The sequence below is a fragment of the Hippichthys cyanospilos genome, chromosome 17 (genome assembly GCF_059441005.1).
Source record: "Hippichthys cyanospilos isolate Australia breed blue-spotted pipefish chromosome 17, RoL_Hcya_1.0, whole genome shotgun sequence".
NCBI classification, from domain to species: Eukaryota; Metazoa; Chordata; class Actinopteri; order Syngnathiformes; family Syngnathidae; genus Hippichthys; species Hippichthys cyanospilos.
The window spans coordinates 9,106,287-9,127,500 of record NC_142385.1 but is presented as its reverse complement, the minus strand read 5'-3'; the positions used below and the strand labels follow the sequence as shown (position 1 = coordinate 9,127,500).

General features: G+C 41.7%; 2 protein-coding genes across 3 annotated transcripts in view; both read left to right on the top strand.

The window, feature by feature from the left end:
- The window catches only part of nog2 (noggin 2), a 2,000-nt gene extending 1,133 nt beyond the window's left edge, over positions 1-867 (top strand). The window contains exon 1 of the mRNA XM_088439184.1: positions 1-867. This exon is cut by the window's left edge and continues 1,133 nt beyond it. Coding sequence (XP_088295310.1) covers positions 1-189 — 189 coding nt within the window. The 3' untranslated portion in view covers positions 190-867.
- Positions 868-12,701: 11,834 nt separating this feature from the next.
- On the top strand, positions 12,702-17,426 carry LOC148409494 (uncharacterized). Of its 2 annotated transcripts, XM_088439234.1 has the most exons (5): positions 12,702-12,849; positions 14,172-14,216; positions 14,324-16,380; positions 17,160-17,256; positions 17,334-17,426. In XM_088439234.1, exons 2-3 carry the CDS (start codon positions 14,177-14,179, stop codon positions 15,616-15,618), a joined length of 1,335 nt encoding a protein of 444 aa, XP_088295360.1. In that variant the 5' UTR covers positions 12,702-12,849; positions 14,172-14,176; the 3' UTR covers positions 15,619-16,380; positions 17,160-17,256; positions 17,334-17,426. The 2 variants fall into 2 exon arrangements, with proteins under 2 accessions (XP_088295360.1, XP_088295359.1); XM_088439233.1 differs by lacking the exon at positions 12,702-12,849 and having other exon boundaries at positions 14,091-14,216.
- Positions 17,427-21,214: the final 3,788 nt, after the last annotated feature.

Below are 21,214 nucleotides of genomic sequence, written 5' to 3'. Positions count from 1 at the left end.
TACATTAAGGAGGGCAACTGCTTCTCGGAGCGCTCCTGTTCCTTCCCCGAGGGGATGTCTTGCAAACCCGTCAAGTCCATCAACAAGATCTTCCTGCGGTGGTACTGCCAAGGCTTTTTAAGACAGAAATACTGCACGTGGATACAGGTGCAGTACCCGATCATATCGGAGTGCAAGTGCTCGTGCTGATCCCGTCCGTCCGAGCTGCACGCTGGACGCTGATGTGTGGAGTGGACTGGTTTCTATTGCACTGTTAACTCTCGGCAGAGGTGGGCACCATAGCAAATCTATTTTTTTATATCGCATTTTGAAAGTGAAAATGCCAACATTGTACATATTTAAGAGGAATGCAGCTATTTTTTCTAATCGAACCAGGACCATATTTTATTGCCAAGCCCTGAGACGTTTGGGGTGGAAAAGGGGCGGGGACAGCAGCACTTCATATGGAAGAGCTTTTTTTTTTTTTCTAAAGAGACATTGATGATGCATATGCTACACCTCTCCAAGAGGTGAACTTTTTTTTTCAACTGACTGTTACTTCACTGCAATGCTGCCTAGAGTTTTTTTTGTATGATATTAATATCGATATTAAGTTGTAAAAAAAAAAAAAAACATCAACAAAAAAACAGAAGTTGAGGTTAAAGATTATATATATAAAGGCGTGAACTCAGCTTTTTTTTTTCTTTTGGGAATACATAGTATTGTAGAAATAAACAAATCTGTATGTTTTATTTATTATTTTAACGATTGTGAGTATAGAACATAAGGACAGAGAATAGCAGAATATACCAGAAAAAATATGGAAGATGTCTACTTGAACTATCAAAAAAAAAAAAGACACAAAAAAATAAACAACTGAAAACAACATCCAAGTGTACATGTTATGGTCACGTGTCGAGCAATAAAGTTTTCATGCATTTGCGTACTATGTCGAATATGCTCACGCGGGGAAAGTTTGTGATTTACTCACTGATGCATAGCTCGACAAGAAGTACCGGTGGGAGGAATAGAAAGACTTTTTTGAGGGGGGGTGCACAGTTATCCCCCTCCCTCGTACGTCCGTGCTACTGAGGTGTTAACATAATGGCTCAAATATGATGGAGACGTTTCAAACGGTGTCTGTCTGCAAGCTCTGGACGCCGCACACAAGTTCCACTGAGGTATTTGGAGACCGGCGCCTATTCTAGTCTGACCACCCTGCACTGACACAAGGGGGGGTTGCTGTGGGGGGAGAAACAAAACAAACCCCATGAAACATTGCTCAACTGTTATTTTTATGGCTCGTAATAGCGAAACATGAAAGAGATCGCGCCAATTGTGGAATCGGGTGACTCACTGTGCAGTAAGCGGCGCAATATCGTGGCTTAAAATAGACGCGTGACTCAGAGCAAAAAAAAAAAAAAAATCAAGGTGCTTTGGGCCAGTTGTAAAACGCGAATCTGCGGGCTCCGTTTGACACTTGCCGCACAGTCATTGTGACAGGAGCCATTGAAGGGATTTGGGAAGAGCGACGGCAGCGTGCCAGTTAAAAAAAAAAAAAAAGAGGAGGGGGGGGGGGGGGGGTCCGAAGGGGCTGCTTTCCTTACTGTCAGCTTCTTTCTTGATGATGTCTCGTTTTTTTCTCTCTCTCTCTCGAAAGTGCGTCTCTGACTCGACGGCGCCACTCAGCCGCCCCCTCTCGACTGCGCAGAATGAAGCACTTTGGGAAACAGTAACCCTTTCAGCCTCTGCAGCCCGGAGAGTATTTTAGAAGCGTGTGAAAGGCAATACGCTGCCTTGGCTGTAGCCGCTGAGGTGCGCACCTTTTAGACTCAAGAAGAAGAACCCTGGCTGCCTGGCCCATCACTACTTACTCCTCCCTAATATGGGGGTCCGAGGTGATTACGAGGAGAACCAGCGACTCGGTGAAGAATCAAGTGTCAGATGAGCTGTCGCTTGAAATATTAGGTACACTTGCACAGCTTTAATTACGCAAGTCTTAAAAAAAAACTGTTGGATCCAAAATAACACAATAGGGGGTCAAAGGGACAGACATTTGGGGTTAAATTCCGGAGGGTTTTATAAGAAATGATGCATTTTTTTGAGTTGATTATGTTTTTTTTGTACGAGTTGGGATGCTAGATAAATTGCTACCCAAAAAGTTGCTTTTTAATCCGTATTGGGTTACTTTGACTCTATCAACATTTTTCAAAATTAGTTTTGCATCAATACTGATTATTAGTAGTCAAGCAGGCTGATAATTGATGTTTACAGATAATATAGATTTAAAAAATATATTGGCCTGAAAACAGTCTAACTTAACTGTTGAAATGTCTTTGAGCATGTTTATCAAATATTTTTTCAGGTTTGCATAATGCAGGTAACTCATTCAATCCCAAATAAGTATTTTTTTTACATTTTTAAGAGTCAAAACATTCAATTGCAGGTACTATTTGCATTTTTTTTTTCAGTATTTTCAAGCAATAGTCTAAAAGGAGCTAGTACTAAAGCAATTTTTTTTTCCCACTTTTTGACAATGTACATCTTTGTTGGAAAATTTAAAAAAAGTTGAGGAAGGATCCAGGGACATATTCACGTCTACAAAAGTGAAATAAAAACTTAAACAAGTGAATTTATCCCAATAGTGCTACAAAATAAATGTTAAAAAGTTCAAATTTCCTTTGTTGTTTGATTCCAAACAAAAACAAAATATGAAGGAATTCCTAATAGAATCTTTTATTAAGTTACCTAAAAATGTCAAGTTCGCCATTTTAAATTGATTTATTATCAGCCATCAGATTTACAATAAAAAGCTGATAGCGATCCCAAGTGATTCATTTATTAGCATAAGTAGGTGAATATAATAAATATTAAATGTTTATTATTAAATATACATTAAAAAAAATTAAATTAAATTTGAATAGCTGACTTTCCTCAAAATCCAGCCATGAATGAATCTCAACCTAATATGATAAAAGCCTGAGAATTTACAGAGCTTATTATAGACGTTTCGAGGCGGGGGGGGGGGGGGGGGGGGGGGGGGGGGGCAGTTAAATACGGAGTGGTCTATTGGTTGGGGCCGAGGACGTATCCAATCCTCAAATGAGTCGGTGTTAAGAGACTCCTGTCTTCGCTTTTTGGAAACATGCCGACATGGCCTAATTTACTACTTCACACCATTCACTCAAGCTTAAACGCTCATTGGAAACGAAGGACGCAAAGAAGCCGTCACAATAAACGCTGTCGCCTTCTTTTGTGGGAGTAGGAGACGTGTTTAGGATGGAATAAAGTCCACTTAGGAGAGATTTGGGTTGTACTGTCATTATGAGCACACTTAAGGTCAAGGGTCATACGATACCTGCATGCAACAAGGCTGGTTCAATGGGCCGAAACAGTTGGGACAAAAATCAACCAAAATAATGTTAAAAGGGGACCGAACCAGATTTTTGCACTCTTAAGAACAATTGGGTCCAAAATAATCTAAACTGGGTAAAAAAAAACAAGAATGAAGGGCCATCAATTTGACCCAACTTTCTTCAAACTTAACCCAAATTTCTGACCAATGTTATATATTTTTTGTGTGTGAAAGATACATTTTGTAGGGTTTTGTGAGTAAGTTATTTGACGCAACTGTTGACCCAACCTCTAAAAACAGTTCGGTCAAAAAGAACCCAAATTGGGTTAAACCCAATTTATTGAGTGGACTACGTTCCATCCTAACCCAACTTTTAGGCTAACTTCAAGTTTCTCTTCGTTCATTCAGGTTTTGTTGTTATTCTTGTTTGTTTGTGGGGGGGACCCCAAATGTCTTTAGAGTGTACACAAAATAAGACTGGTGACAGTGCTGATACGCTATAAACAGTTCTGTCAAAAAGTAACCCAACCATGTCTCAGAAAAGGACTGAACCATTATTTGGGTCAATTTGACTCAGCGCTCTGAATTTTTATACATGTATATATACAAAACAACCCAATTTTTCAAGTTGCCTTTTACAGAACAATCCATTTCGGGAGGTGTTTGTGCAAAACAACTCAGAAGGTTGGGTAGAATTTCCCCTAATATTCGGTTAGTTCTTTATAGTACACTGTGTTGTTTTTGATCCAATTGTTTTTAGCGCACACACACACACAAACTCTAAAAACCAGATAGGTCAAAAATAACCCAGCTATGGATAAAAAAAATAGGACTAACCAAATAATTGGGTTAATTTGATCTAACTTTTAATTTTAACCGAATTTTTGGGGGTGTCTTTTCCGAAACAACCCATTGGAGGGGGCTAATTTTTGCCCCCTCCCTTTTTTTCTAATTTATTTTTTTATTTATTTTTAACCCAGCTGTTTTACTGCGCCTACGTACTTATATAAACGTGCCGATACTTTGCACTGATACCACGCGGGCAACCCGACCATTTGGGAAGGCACGATTTCAAATTTCAAAACCATTTTTTTTTCAATTACAGTTGCTTGGTATCCAATTTCCAATTATTTCAATCCACCATCAGACTACATACTTCTTCGTCTGCATGCAACTCCTTTTGCACAGTGCCCCCTAGTGTTCAGGTAGACACAACGGTAATTAAAGCACGTTTTCGTATCAATTGCAAGACGTAATAGAATTATCCAGGACTTAAAGTACTCAAACTTGTTTGTAAAAGTGATATTAGCGCATCCCTTAAGAAAAAAACACACACGCACACCCCGATGCAGACAGAGCCGGAGACGAGCCGCATGGCTGTAACTAAGGCCCAAACCCCATGGTGGTAAAAGCCAGTGAGTCAGCAGAGTTGAGGTTATTGATGATGACAGGGTATTAGATGGAGCACTGAAGGGGGGGTGGGCAGATCTCACACACACACACTCTCAAAACACACACATGCACACACACCACATGAGTTAGTGGTCTGACTGACGGAATGTTGGGTATCATCTGCTGTGTACGTTTCATGTATTAGTTAGCACTATCAAGAGCCAATAAGGAAGCGGAGGCCTCATATTGGACAAAAGTATTGAGACGCTTGTCAATCCCAAAGGAGACTGCGCCTTTGTGGGGAGTTTATGGAAGACTCCATCAAGTTTATAGTTCTTTTGGGCACGTTCTAAAAGCTGCTCTTTGTGTCTCTTCCAGGGCTTTGATGCTGATCCAGGATCAGGAGCCCAGCGTGATCTCAACACATCCATCACGTCCACGACTTGACCTGGATTGCGCTCTCAGTGGGCACGGGATTCATGACATGCCATGACATCAACACTGGCCGCCGCACAACAGGTGACCGCCGTCCAAATAACAGGCCGTAGAAATCCAACCCCCCCCTCGGTCATCACCGTCAAGCGGGGCTTAGGACAATTAAGCGGACGGGCAGGAAATGCGCGCCATGCCGCCAAGAGCCGCGAGTGCCTTCCACACTCTGTCTTGGTTTGCCCGACTCTGGTTGACACTTAGTTTAGGAGATCATTTATTACATGCGGCAAAGTGCGGCAGCTCACTGGAGAGCGCCTCGCATTCTTTAGTGGCTCAACGACATCACGCGGCCAATTGAAGGCTCTTCCGTGAGATAAAAGATAAAAAAATTACCGACGATGTAACGGCTGTATCAATGAAGTGCTCTATAAAGTTGTACGTTTTAAAAAGCATATCATCGTCATAGAATAGTCAGTCGCCTTGGCCACCGGGGGCAGTAGAAGTCATGCAATCTAAAAGAAGTGTCACATCTACTCTGTAACTTAAAGAGCTGCTGTCATCATATTAATAATATATATTTTTTATAGCGGATAAAGAATATTCTTATCTACATGTGTTGCTCCACCATTTGTGTTCAATGCTAGTCATTTAGCATGTCTTTGGGTTTGTATTTTGTGTTAGAATTAAGCTAGCAGGGGCATTTCAAGGTTAAACTTTTCTGAGATACAGTTCATTTGTCGCTGGGGTAATTTTTTTTCTTTAAATGCTCACAAGAAGTGAAATCTGTGGCTCAAAGTTTGATGTTTTGTTTAATTACATTTTTCTTTGTAATTATGTTTTTTTTAAATTTATTATACAGTATATGCTTTCCAAGCTGTAAAATCTTACACTTAATGCACAGGCATGAACATTTTCTCATATTTTCTCTGCTGAAACACTCAAAATTCAAATCTTTTTTAGAAGTTTGGCAAAAAAACTTGCAAACTTGCAACACCCCAAAAATGTGTGAAAGAGGACGACCGCAAAAAGTGAACAGAGGATGCATTGTATAATCCGTCTACATGTGTTGCTCCACCATTTGTCTTCAAATGCACATCACCTGTTGGGTTATTACACTACAACTAACAACCCCAGTCATTAGCATGTCTATGGCATTTTTGTATTTTGTTTTAGCTTTAAGCTAGCTAGGGGGCATTTTATTTAACATAGTGGTGTGTGTCTATTATTACTAATTTGCATTGGAGTCCAAAGTTAAGGAACACCCTCTAAGTCATGTTTTCTCCTCTTTTTTTCTTTTTTTGGGAAATCCAGATAAATACTGGTCATCAATGTTATGAAGGAATATTGATGAATTTAATTGGTAAAAAATAAATGAATAAAAACAGAATTGAAATGTGGGCTGAGAAAAATACATAACCTTAGTTCTGTTGCCATGGCAACACCATTTAGGGGCTCAAATTTACATTGTCCCAATTACATCCATGTTCGAGTTTTACAATCAAAGAACTTCACTTTTCTTTAAAATCATGAATCAGAAGTCAAGATTTACGATCACACCGAAAAAAATTGCAGTGATGTCACCTTGACAGCCCAAAAATCCGCCATAAACTCAACACTCAACAGCGTCTTGTTCACATAAACGCTGAAAGTACCATGTTAGGAGCACAAATACATAAAATAATAATTTGCCTTTTGGTTATCATAAGGATGTTGTCTTTAATTTCCTTAATTGACCACTCAACTTAAATATCCCTGCACCAATATACGTGCTGGAATTTGCCCTCTAATTGGCCCATACATTTTCAATATCCATCTTACACACACACACACACACACACACCTCCCCCTCACAGCGTGTCCAGTGGCTGTCTCCGAGTACCCCTCTGTGCGTCTAGATGGCATGCTGAGAATGTTTACTTTCGCCACAGTGTGTATTTACAGAGCCTAATAGTTTTTAGGCCGCAATGGCGCCTCGCTTTGTAACGTGTACAGGCCCGGCGAGTCCCGAGTCACGTGCGCACACATCCGCCCCCCGCTCAATGACAATCGCGCTATTGGGAGGCGGTTCTAATGATGCCAAGCCGTGAGCGTGTCAAAATGTGGCGTCGGAGCCTGTGTGATTGGAAATAATGGCCCCGGTGGCTCCATAAATACAGCAAAGGTCAAAGGGCGCCCGAGGCTGGCAATGAATGGATACATGATGCCTTTAAAAGGTGACACGAGGAACCCTGAAATTTGTCATTGTGACAGTCCTTGGGAGTGGTGATTAGATGAGGCACCAACCACCAGGGGAGACTGCACAACAGGATAACTGTACTTAAACACACACACACACACACACACACACACCCTATAACTCAATATTATGTCTCTTGAAAAGTACCGTGAACAAGCTTTGCAGTTCTGTTTTTAACTAATATGGTCTATTCATTTAGATTGTGTATAATTTCAGTTTTGACCACTAGATGGCAGGACATTTTTTTGTTTAACTCTAAATGTTAATGAAAAACCAGGAACGCTGTAATGCTGCTTTTTATGACTACAGAAAGCAACGATTGTAGGTTGTCTATTGTCAGAACAGAATAATCAATATATTGTTAGTGTGTACGATAGTTTGTGGAATCCATCAGGGTTTTGTTGATAAATTATTCGATTGTCATTTTAGCTCATTCAGTTTAATCTGTTTTCAGAAAAGAAAAACTAAATAAGTACAGGTGCTCAAATGGCTAAATGTATAAATACGTGATTTACAAGATGCCTTTGCAATAGTTACCAAATAATTAATTTTGTCTTTCAAATTTTCAAAAATGTAAAATCAGTGCACATTATTATTGTATGAAAATTTTGCATGATTATCATGATTGACAGTCGATTAATCGATTGCGATCTAGTTTAAAATTGTATAAATTCTCAGAATTTCAGCCTCTTAAAACTAATTACTAAAAACTATTAACTGAGTAAATATTCCACTTTCTGTAGTTGTCCAAGTAAGGAGAATGATTGTATCCACGTTGAATCGAAAAAAAAAGGTTTTTTTGGGTTTTTTTTTTGCAATTAAACACCAAACCATTCACCAAATGTTAGTTTGTTACATTTTCTGCAGTCAATTTGAAATAGAATCCTGTTTTTGAATGAACACATTTGAATTTGATTTACTGATTAGTCAACAAAATAATCGGCAGATTAATCGATTCCTACAATATATCGTTATGCGTGGCCTTATTTTTTCAATAAATGAAACCAACTTTAAAGAAATCCTGGTTGAGTTTATTACTTTGATTGTAATCATCCAAAATGACCGAGAAATGCCCAGCACTGGTTTAAATTGATGAATGAATTTATAAGGCTATTCATGACTAAAAATAAGTGTTTTTAAGTGCTATAATAATATGAGGTGAGTACTTATTTTACCAATAAAGTGAGTAGTCTGAAAAATATTCTTCATAACTGAAGGGTGGATTACTGTTCATTTAGTGTTAATTTGATCATTTGTATGTTGTACGTATGTCGTACGAACAGTATCGCCAAAAACTCAATTTAGCCAATGCTTCGGCAATGCAGATTTCCAGCCTTGATTCTGTTTCCACTAACTCATTCACTGCCATCGACGTCATTAGCCGTCAAAGAGCCGTTTTAGCGGGCCGGCAGTGAAAGACTTAATGCGTGAAAGCGAAACCAAATTCAGTTTTTATATCTTCTTAGAACCCTGCCAAAAACATCCATCTAGCTTCAGATTCATTTGAATGAGTAAAAAGATAAACACGCAGTAAAAAATGGTGTCCTTTCACTGGCTGATGTCAGTGCTTCTTTCAGCTAATGGAAGCAGCAGAACAGGCTGCTGAATGCCCCTCGGCGCACAATGAGGCCAAAGGAACAAAACAGGTGAAAATAAGCCAGCGCGTGAACCTGATGTTCTGACGCCTGCCTGTCTGTCGTATTGAGCCGAGGGACGCGGGGACACAGCCTCGGGGTTACGGACGTGTTTGCGCGCGAGGGGGGAGGAGGGAACGGGCACGGCGAGCGGCAAGAGAATGCTTGGTGACTGCTTACCAAAAACAGAGCGCCCGGGGGACAATGGGACCCAGGAAATTCCTGACATAACCTCAACACACGGGAGAGGAAGTGGAAAAGGGGGGATTTATTGGTGTCGGCGGCCCCATCCGAGCGGGCACCTCTTTTGTCCCCTCCGGAATCGGAGATGGACTCGATCGAGACGCTCCTCGCAAAGCCTAACCGCTCCTGGAATGAAGAACCGCCAATTAGGGAATGGATATACGGTACATCCAGGAAGTATTCACAGCGCTGCGCTCCTTCCCCATTTTACAGCCTCGTTCCAAACTGGATTAATATAACCGATGACCTCAAAATTATACACAAATTATTAAACTAAGAAATCAACGTGATAATTCTTAAGTTCCATCAGGTTTGACGAGAGATGTCTGTGCACAGCCGTTTTCAGGGCTCTCCAGAGACGTTCAATCAGATTCAAGTCTGGGATCCGACAGAGTGGTTCTGAGCCGGTCTTTTGAGATCTTGGCTATGTGATTCGGGCTCTCGTCCTGCTGATGAAAGAACCTGTTGCTGTATTTATTTTGCCTTCTTTCCTCTCTGCCATTTCCTGCTGCTAGAAAAACATTCCCATACCATGATGCTGCCACCACCATGCTTAACTTAAGGGATGGAATTGGCCTGGGGATGAAGGGTGCCGGGTTTTCCTCCAAATATGACGCCAAGCATTCACACCAAGAGTTCAATTTTTGTCTCATCAGACCAGAGAATTTTGTTTCTCATGGTCTTAGTCATTCTGGTGCCTATTGGCAAATTTCAGATTGGCTGCCATGTTCTTTTTACCAAGGAGTGGCTTTTGTTTGGCCAGTCTACCATCCAGGCCTGATTGGAGAATTGCTACAGGGATGGTCGTCCTTCTGGAAGGTTGTCCTCTCAACACAGAGAGATGCTGGAGCTCGAACAGCGTGACAATCAGGTTCTTGCTCACTTGACTTGATCCTTCAGTTAGACAGTAGACCAGCTCTAGGAAGAGTTTGGTGGTTCCAAACTGTTTCCGCTTACGAATAATGGAGGCCACTGTGCTCATTGGGACCTTCAAAAGATCTTTGATTTGACAATCCTGTCATGCAGGTCTACAGACAATTCCTTTGACTTCATGCTTGGTGTTTGTGTTCCAAATCATGTCCAATCAACTGTATTTACTGCAGGTGGACTCCAATTAGGCTGTAGAAACATCTCAAGGATGTTCAGTGGAAAAAGGGTGCACCTGAGCTCAATTTTGAGCTCCATGGCAAAAGCTGCAAATACATCTGTAAATGTGATTGGGGAGGGAGGGACAAAATCATTCGGGTCCCCATTGGAATAATGTTTATTTTTAAAGTTGTTGGTTCAGTCCAAAATGGACTTTTTTGGGTTAAATGAATAACCTAAAAAAATTGACCTGACTTGGCTTTGACCCAACCAAATAATTTTGGTTACAAAAGTACACTCAAACATTAAAATTACTCAAAAACAGTTGGGTAAAAAATAACTCAAATTGAGTCAAACATGGACTGAAAGAACCTTTGGAGGAGAATAATAATCAAAAAAAGTTAATTCATTTTGAACTATTTTTAGAGTAAAAAATGTGGTTAAAGAACACTAATATAGTTGGGTGAAAACAAAAATGGACTAACCCAACGTTTTAAGAAAAAGAATAACTTAAAAGTCTTTGAACTAACAAGTTGTTGTTTTTTTACCCAACTTGCCCAAGTGTAAAAAAATAGTCAACTTAAGGAGTTGGTCAAAAACCCAAATTAGGTCAAAACTGGACTGAGTTGGCCTGGTCCGCTTTTGACCTATTTGGATGATTTTTATTTTTACCAAACTCACTTTAGTGTTAAAAAAAAAAGGTTTTGAAATAAAAGTTGCATCATGACAAAAGTGGACTGACCCAAATCAAAATAAATCACTTAAATACAGAGGTTAGTCCCCATTTGACCCAATTTTGTCCATTTCTGTCCCAACTGTTTTTTTAAGTGTTGAATGTCCAGTCTAAACCTAAACGCACCATAGCTGATTTTCCCATAACCACTCATTAAGCTGATTGCGTCTTTCTTCAAGCAAATGGAAGAACTGGTTTTGTGTTGCATTCTAATTAGCAGCCCCTGTCCAGCTCTCGCAAACAATATTGAAGGTAAATAACGCGGAAATGACCGTGACAAGATTACCACTCATTATGACAAAGAGAGGCTTTTTTTCTTTAAGATACTTGAAACCTCACAGAAAACACTAGAACCAAAATGTTAACGCCTGCCCCATCAGTTGATTCAGAAAATACTACTTTACCCACTAAAGTTACATTGGAAAAGAATAGCAATTATTTCCCTTGGATTGAGGTGTGTTTGCTCAAAACACAACAAGAAAGTTCAGATGAACAAATTAAAATGTTTTTTTTTTTTTTTTATGTTTGGTTCTTTTTAAAGTTTCCATAAATAAATCAACCCATTTATTTTTCTCAGTTTATATTTGCAGTCAATTTAAATGTGTGGTAGTGAATGAAGCAAAAAAGGCAAACTAAACCAACAGTGCCATCTAGTGGCCCGTTGACATCTTCATCAAGACAAACTCTTTCGCTCATTTATCGACTTGCCAAATACTTCTACAGAATTCATCCAATTCACATAATTTTAACCTCAACATGTTCCTAAAATTCACACCCTCTGAGCTCTAATTTTCTCATTTCAGAAAGTCAGATTTTTCCCCCCAAATTACACATTTTCAATTTCCCACGCCTACCTAATGGCAGTTAATGACAGCTTCACATCGTTGCAATTCAAAACATTAAGCTCGTGTAATTCAACAATTCGCAAAACGACAAAAATCTCCATTGAACAAAAATGAAATATTTCCGCCACTAAAATGTGCTGTTTTATTCTCAGTGACACATTGAACAAAGCATTTTCACATTCGTGTTTCTATTTCTAAGCAGTCAGCACATTAAATTCATCTTGGTATCATTTCAACATGCTAAGCATGCATTTCACATCCCACAGAAATATCCCCATTCTTTTCCATTCCACGTGCATCTTTCCAGAAATAACACATATATAGTATTCATCAAGCTATCAAATTTGCCAGTTAATAGTTTAAAAATTGGCATAAATATGACAAATTAACTGAATGAAACCCCACAAAATGCCTTGAATGGAGACAGATTTCAAAATGCAAAAACTGCATTCTCATAATTCCATAAATGAGGACAAACTCATAATACCAGAAAATCTGCAGAAGAAAACAAATCCTGGCCCATGCACGCTTAAAATACGTCGATGGCCAGATAATTGTGTCTGCCGTGCATGGGCTCCGACTTCCAATGTGACATCACACTCATATATGTAATTCTGTAAATGTCATGAAGTGTTTTGTTCAAAGCAATATGCGGTGATGTCACAGAGCAATAAAGCCGGCGGTCTTATTACCGCATAGTGTTGGGCTTCCCCGCCCCCGTGCACCTGCCGTCAATGATGCTAATAGTCCAGATCTTTTCGGGAACTGATTCCGCAGCGCGCAACTGGTGCAGTTCACATCAGCATGACAAGGACTAAGATGCCACAGGAGCTGCAAAAGAAGCCTCTATGTTATCACCGACCACAAACAGCTTATTAAACTGCAGTTTCTCACGTCTCTTCCCCAAAGTTAAGGTAAGCGCATCCAAACTCCGATGACATATTGCAGTGATGTCACCGGGATGTCACCATTTCGGGAGGCAGGGCCTAAATTTAGCCTTTCGTTTTTGCAGAACCCAGCTAATAACTCACTTCACTACCATTGCAGAATATTAGTCGAAAATCAGTTTTAACCGGGCTTGCGATGAATAATTAAAAAGAATATAAATACAATACATATACGTTAGGGATGAGCGTATCTGCTCGATTCCTGGTCTCATATTCTAATATTTGTACTCCCGACGGCAGCTTTATAAAAGCAGTCTTACAAATCGTGGCTAGAAATAACAAATTTGAAGAATAGAAAACTGCCGTGACCACGTTGAGTGCCATTGACGTGAAAGGACACCACCGTAACCCTACCAAGGAGTGCCATCATTGACAATTCCAGGCAACTACAGTATATAATGAAAACAATGATAGATACATATATATATATATATATATATATATATATATATATATATATATATATATATATGTATATATATACACATACATATATATATAGATGTTTGGGAAGCATTGGGAAAAGTAAAAAAAAAAAAAATTGGCTTGCATGAAAAGAAAACGCAAAAATACGTACTTGGGGTTGAATGTCTTGGTTGTAAACTCAAGTAATTGATTAGTGTATGTACCTTAGCATTTAAGTAATTGATTATGTACTTGAGCGCTAATTTATTACTACTTTAGGACCGAAATTAATTGATTACATGAAGTATTTTGGTCTCTAAAGTAATCACGTTAGTACATCACTTCCTGGGGTAATCTATTACTCCAGTATTTTCGTACCTGAATAATCATGTTAGTACTTTACCGAATTGAGTCACTTTCCATCCTCGTTTAGCCAAAAAATGTTAAAAATATAAGTAACTGGGATCGAATGTCTTGAAAAATACGTAAGAATATGTCTTTGGGATTCAATGAGTATTGAAAAAGGCCGTCCATAGTTCAAATTGATTTTTGGCTTATCTTGCTGTCTTTTGATGTCAATGGCAGTGAATGAGTTAATTGCATACAAATCTAAGGAAAATGCTGTATCGTTTATGTGTATGTAAAAGTACTAGTGGTATCTGTACTTGGTATCAGAATCGGTAACTACTCAACAGTCGAATAATCGTACTGGTATCAGTCTTCAAACCAGGAACTAATTTGCAAATTTGACGTGCCAGTGGCAGTAAACCTTCGACATTTTTTTGGCCAATTTTCATTTTAAAGTGCGTCTGATCCAAATGATATCAGAAATATGCTAAAGGTCGTACATTTTTTCATGACTGACATCAGCGTTGTTGTTCTAGACGAAATGGAAGGACAAGGGGACGGACGGCACAACGGTCCAAATTGTAAGTGCTTGAAATTCACGCTGAGTTTTCACCTCCGTCCGGGTGAAAATTTGCGTACGATTCTATGCCGATGACAGTATCATCTACACATGCCGACTATGTTACAGGCTACCGTATCCCGCTGCCGATAGGAAACGGCGCCCGGAATATGGAAACCCTCGGGCTGAGGGTTTTCATCTTAAACCAGGAGATCATCTTTTCCATCCACGCCATGATAAGGCCGCCCGATAACGACATCAACGACAACGAGGGCAACACGGAGGACAACGACGAAGACGAAAATATCGAGGACAACGAAAACGAGGACGACAACCCGGGCCGCGTCGGAGAGGACGAACGCATCGAGGACATGGAACCGGAGGAAAACATCGAGTACAACGAAAACGAGAATATCGAAGACGAGGAAGAGGACGACACCGAAGACAGCGACGGCGACGCGGACGTGGAGGACAACGACGGCGAAATGGACGACAACGACCACGGCGTGCATCCCGACTACCAGGCGGACAATAACATGAACGACATGCACCTGAACGACGAGAACGCCGTGCTGCTCTTCCGGATCCGGGTCAGGCCGCTGCAACACGGCGACGTGTTCGACGACATCTTCCTGGAGCTGCGTTTGGTGAACAACGACGACTTCGACGACATCGACAACAACGAGGAACAGAACGGCAACGAGGAGAACGCCGAGGACGAGCAGAACGTCGAGGACGACGACGCTTTCGAAATCGACGAGGACGGCCGAAATAACGACGGCTCGGAGGGCGACCGCCGCGACGACGAAGGCTTCCGAGACATCGACCGCGACGGCAAAACCATCGAAAGCCGCGGCATCGGCGGCGGCGGCGGCGTCGAGGACGAGAGAAAAAGCGCCGAGCCCGAAATCTACCCGGACTTGGACGATCCTCTGCCCGGACCGTCGAAGGAACGCTCGGCGGAGGACGAAGAGGACGTGGGCGGGGGGAAGCAATTCCAATGGTGGGACGATTCCAATTCGGACAGTTTTTCGGACCACTTGCACGAAGAGGAGGACTACAGGCGGTGCCGCGCGTCCAAAGTGTGGCTGAGCGACGACGCCGATTCGCAAGACGACAAAGGGGGTAAGAAAACTCGCAAGAAAAACTTTCTCGTGAAATCGGACGACGAGGACGTTGCCTTTCGTTCGAGCGACCGGGACGCCGACGAGGACGCCGACGAGGACCCCGCCGCCGAATTTTCCAGGAAGAGGCCGCGGGGAGACGGAGCGTATTTCTCCGAGGCGGGAAGAAACCAGAAACGTTTTCGACACGACGCGTCCGACAGCGACGGCGACGACGCCCCGCAGGAACTTCGGCCCGGATCGTCCTCCGGCAGGTCGGGGGACAATCAAGGGGACGAGAGCAGGGACGGGGAAAAATAATTGGCGCGCTAGGGCCGATAGTCCGCGAACCGAGAGTTCCCGTCGATCCTTCGGAATCGTTGACGGCGCCTCGAAGCATTCGGCCGCCGGCGGGGGGCGCCGGCGAGCCGGTCCCGACCCGAGCCGCGGGAAATTGCGCCACGCTCGCTCCGGGCGACGTGACGCAAAACGCAGTTCGGAACATTCCCGCCCGGTTAAAACAAACCGAATAGGTCATCGAGTATACATGTTTTCGACATGTGCCGAAAGACTTTGTGATCAAATATCGTGCACCGGTGGAAGATTATGATTTATATCTAAATCCACATTTTCCATTTTTTTCTACATTTTCCTAATGTATTTTTCTTATTGTATATTCAGGTACTGATTTTACTGACGGAAATAGCGTGAAACGAATCCCGATGTAACGTTGGGGTTTTTACATTTCAAAGCAAAAAAAAAAAAATCTCTTTTATAGTTGACTTAACGAGTACAACGGCAATGCAGTCACACCGGTAGCGACATCATCCGCATCCACATTTGGTCATGTGTTGATGACATAAATTGCTTTGTTCAAAGCATTTGAAAAAAGGGTAACAAAGATGTGACGATGACACAGAGCATTAAAGCCACCATTGTTTTACTACATGCACTCTGCGCCATCTTTTGATCATTTTTTTTTGTTTTGTTTTTTTTACAGTTCAAAACTGAAATTGTTAAATGACCTGAATGTTTTTCTTGCATATGAACTACCGTTTTTCAGAGCAGGCCCCTGGAGTTAAGGTATGTCGACGCTAAGCGTGTTTTAGAATTATTCGGGGTATTTGTTCGTAGTATTTGATGTCATGGGGCGGGGCTTAATTCTTTCATTGACAAATGATTTTTTTTTCTGAACCAGACACATTAATATATAGAAAACCTTTTTTAAAACATGCAATTATAATATCACCTAAAGCATTTTGTTTTTTTTTTTGAAAACACGAACCGAATTATGGTTATATCACTAGAGCTGGGATCCAACCTATTCATGTATGTCCACTATAGTCAATTTTGTATCAGGGAGACAGCACGTGACTTGAAAAGGTCATATGTCCACTTCTAGGACATTAGAAGAGTCGATCCAATGAGTTAAACGACTGTAAAAATTGTTAAAAAGACGGTCTCAGGAGGACATCTGTTTTGGTATAGTAATGGGTTTAATTGAGTTGAATTTTTGAATTTTCTTTTTTTGAGGGGGGTGGATGTAACGCTGCATTCGCTTGAGACCCAGCCTATTTTTATGTGTCCACTGTAGTGGACATTAGTTTTTCTGTTTGTCTCTTATTGCTACCCTATTAAGTCCTACACGTCCTGGGCTTTCCAGTCATGCGCCGTGTTTGGGTGTGATGCATGTCTTGCTGAGACAAAATGGACGCTACCGTGGACACATGAATCGGCGAGGTTTCTGGATTTTATAATATTGCACAATAGTAAGACTTGCGGTCTGATTTTTTTACTTACTAAACTCTTAATGTTCTAAATGAATATAATTTGTATGTTCTAACGTTTCCTAAAATTTACAGTCGAACCCTCAAGGAGAGGTTTTATTATTTTATTATTTTGGATTTCTTCTAGACAAAATGGAAGGACAAGGGGATGGCTGGCACAACGGCCCGAGTAGTAAGTTGTTGACGTTTGATTTCCACATCCGTTTTGGGTCAACCTCAAGTTCCTGATGAATTCATGATGAATTTCAGGTTACCATATCCCACTGCTCATCGGCAATCGTCCGCCCAACGACGACCCCAATATGGAGTACATTGTTGTACTCGACTTTATCGTCAACCAGGAGATCGTCTTCGTGAACGAGGGCGAGCCTTGGCCGAATGACGTCGACATGAACGTCAGCGAGAGCGAAGAAAATATTGACATTATCATCGAAAATGACCATTTAGAAGCGGCCATCGGGGCCGAGGTGGAGATCGGCGTCATTCGGAACGCGGAGGACGAAGACCCTGTGCTCGGATCGCCCGGGGATACCCGTAAAAACGACGGCCGCGATGAAGAGGAAGACAGCGGCAGCTTCCGCTGGTGGGACGAGTTTGACGGCAACAGTTCCGACGGCAGCGCCGAGCTGGACGCCAACGACGCGGAAACGCCTCGGATGCTGCAAACGCAGGCCAACGTCTACCTGATGAGCTTAAGCGGGCATCTGGCGCACGGCTCGGGCATCATCGTCTTGGCCGAGGGCGGAAAAGCGCCCAAGGAGGCGGAGGGCTTCTGGGAGCAAAACTTAGAGCACGAACCGCTGAGCGCGGAAAAATTCAAAGAAAGCCACGAGGAAGGAAATGGCATGATAAACCGAGTGAAACAATAGGATGAAATTCATCTCAAATTGATGGATGCTTTTCATGACTTGGAGTTCAGCCATATCATTATTTCTAGTGAATGTTTTTTTCCACTTTCCAAATAATAAAATATCTGTTTCCGTTGATTTTGATCCAGTTTCTTGCCATTTAACTGAGCACAAACAAGCTAGCGGGCAGCTAGCTTGTTCGCGTTGCTTACACCCAGCTTTAATAGTGAGTTTTTTTCCCCTTATCCAAAAAATGAAATATCTGTTTCCAGCTGATTGTGAGCTGATTGTGATCCATTCCATTTAACTGAGCAGAAGCAAGCTAGCAGGCAGCTAGCTAGTTAGCAATGCCTACACCCTGAAAACATTTCTTTTCAGAGTAGTTTCTATTCAGAGCACCTCGTTGTAAGCCCTAAGTGCATCCATGGTGAGAAGGAGGGGAAGTGTGTGCTTGTTTTCATGTGTTCATGGAGGGGGGGAGACTCATACATAGCATAGCATAGAGTGCCTCATTGTCTGCCATGAGTGTGCGCAAATCCCAAGGAGAAAGTCGAATATATTTTCACAGTACAAACGTAGATTTGTGTCGGATTAACATGGATACTTCATTATATATTAGGGCTGTCAGAGCTAAAACGTTAACTTTGGAGATTCTATTTTATAAATAATGTACTGTGGTTTAAAAAAAATGAACACAACACAGGAAGTAAACACTACTCAGTACTGTTGACTTCCTGTTGCAGCTGAACTCTGCTAACTTTGCTACCAAACTTAGATTTACCTGCAAAAAGACAAAGTTGGACATTTACATCACTTTAAAAAGTTGCTCATTGGAAAAAATAATTACATTTATTCCAATTATTTCATACATTTTTGGCGTAGCCTCTCAGAGCAAAACACCTTGCTCTAGTCCACAGGGCTTCGCAAATGGTCCTAGAGTGTGATGCTAAAACGAAGGTTTTTAGCTCAATTTCTGTGAGATCACAAGAAAAAATACTTGTAACAATGAGTTATTTATTTTAGGTAGTTTTGATTAGCAGTTTATTCAAAAGAAAATAATCAGATTATAGGATCAAAACAATGACATCCGGCTTTCAAATGAATTATTTTTTTAATTTTGATTTTACATGAATTCCAAGTAGCTTTTTGGAAGCTAGTTAAAAAAAAATGTGAATAATTAATTGCGATTAATCATGAAAAATGTGGCGATTAATTAGTTTTAAAAATCTAATAGTTTGACAGCGTATTCAGTTTTGTTACTGGGTCTTCTTATGTTTTTTTTTGTTTTTTGTTTTGTTTTTACTTAAAAATATGGTTGAGTGTTTTGGTATGCTACCATTAAAAAAAACAAAACAATTTTTGTCATTAAAAAAAGTGATTTTTCACCCCCCCCCCCCCACCCCCCCCACCCCAAAAAAAAAAAAACCCATTGAAATATGACCGGCAATGATGCCACTTAGCCGGTGACATAAAATGCAGCTGCGCTTCTTTATTATTTTGACTCAGAAAGCATCCACTCTAATGAAAGTGACATCACACGAATATATATATCATCACAATGACGTAGTCACCTGCTATGTCATCAAGTTCTTTGGTCAAAGCGCGTTTAGTCAATTTGTGGACGTGTTGCCATGACACAAAGCCACAACTCTTGTTTCTGTACAGGCAATATTGGCGGGGCACTTTTTAACTGCCATCTTTTAACGTTTGAAGTGCATGTCTTTTACATGGACGTAAGAATGAAGCGCTCTCCAGATGACGTGTGACGGCAGAGTTTACTTTGATATCGCAACTGGTTTGGTTCAAGTCAGCATGATCAGGACTGAAATATTGCGGAAACTACGCTGCTGTTGCATACGCCCGATTCTCCAAACACAGGTAAGACTTCAAACAATGAAGCTAAGTACAGTTTATGTATTTGCGGGTATATTTTTGCATGAGCTACTCAAGGCTATGTCATTGCATATTTTCCCATAGGTGACACATTTAAACTATTTGTATGTCTCTTCGGAAAAATGGATGGACAAGGGGACGGATGGCACAATGGTCCAAATAGTAAGTCCCTCGACTTTTGTCGTCTGATTTACGTATGAACTGTCAGAACGTCACCGACGTCACCGATGTTGCAGGTCTCCGTTTGCCGTTGCCGCGAGGTCTCCATCCCCCAAATGACGAACCAAACATGGAGTTCATTGCCATCCTGGATTTTATTGTGAATCAAGAAATCATCTTCGTGAATGAGCCCGAGCAATGGGATCTGGATGACAATAATCAGAATAATCATCCGGTTGATATCGATAACGTGAATATGGAAGACGATAACAATCAAGCGCATGACCCCGTTGCGGGGGCCGAGGATCAGATGGAAGTCGGTCAGCATACGGAAGCGGTCGAGCAGTCGCCCGAGCAATCGAGGGAGCACTCTACAAACGACGACGACGACGACGAGGAAATTGGATGCACGGGGCATATGAGGAGATTGTCCGCTTTGGATAACTCCTCAGATAGCAACACAGACGTGGATGAAGCCGACAGAGAACCTCGGCCGGGACCGTCCTGGCAGGGGTGCGAGGAGGACGACCAAGATGAAGGTAGATCCAGTTGTAACAGACATTTGCCGTGGTGGCACGAGTTCCATCAGAAAAGTTCCGACAGCAGCCCTGACTTTGATTTTTACGAAGTAAATCCTCTACTTTGTGGATCCAACCAAAGCATTGATTCGCAAGATGAAAACGGAGAAACGGGATCAAAACCGTCGGGAGAGTTTTCTGCGTCAGCTACGCGTGACCACCACGATCATAGCGTCGTCAACAGCGATCCTGTTGGAGAACTATCCGATTCTGAGGAGAGGTTGAAAGACTTTATCGAGCAAGAAACAGAGCACGAGCCAGAGCTGGTACCGTTCAGGAAGCGTTCCACAACTAAAACCAGATTCCGGATCGAAAGAGATGAAGAAAACTCTCTGAGCTGCGGCTCTAACAACGGTTTACGAGCCGACTCGGATTCGGAGGAGACGACGTCGGAACCCCGCAACGACTTTTCTGAAACGCCCGAGCGTGATTGTGAGCTTGCCCCGGGTGTCTCGACTAATATAGCCGAAAAAGAAGCAGATTCTTCCGATGAAGACCCACAGCCCGGACCGTCCAGCCGGATATCAGGATACGAGGCCGGGGATGAGATGAATCGTTTGAGATGGTGGCACGAATTTTGCGCCAACAGTTCGGACAGCAGCACGGACGTGGAGGACGCAGAGGAAGTCCGTCAATCTGGGCCGTCGAGGAA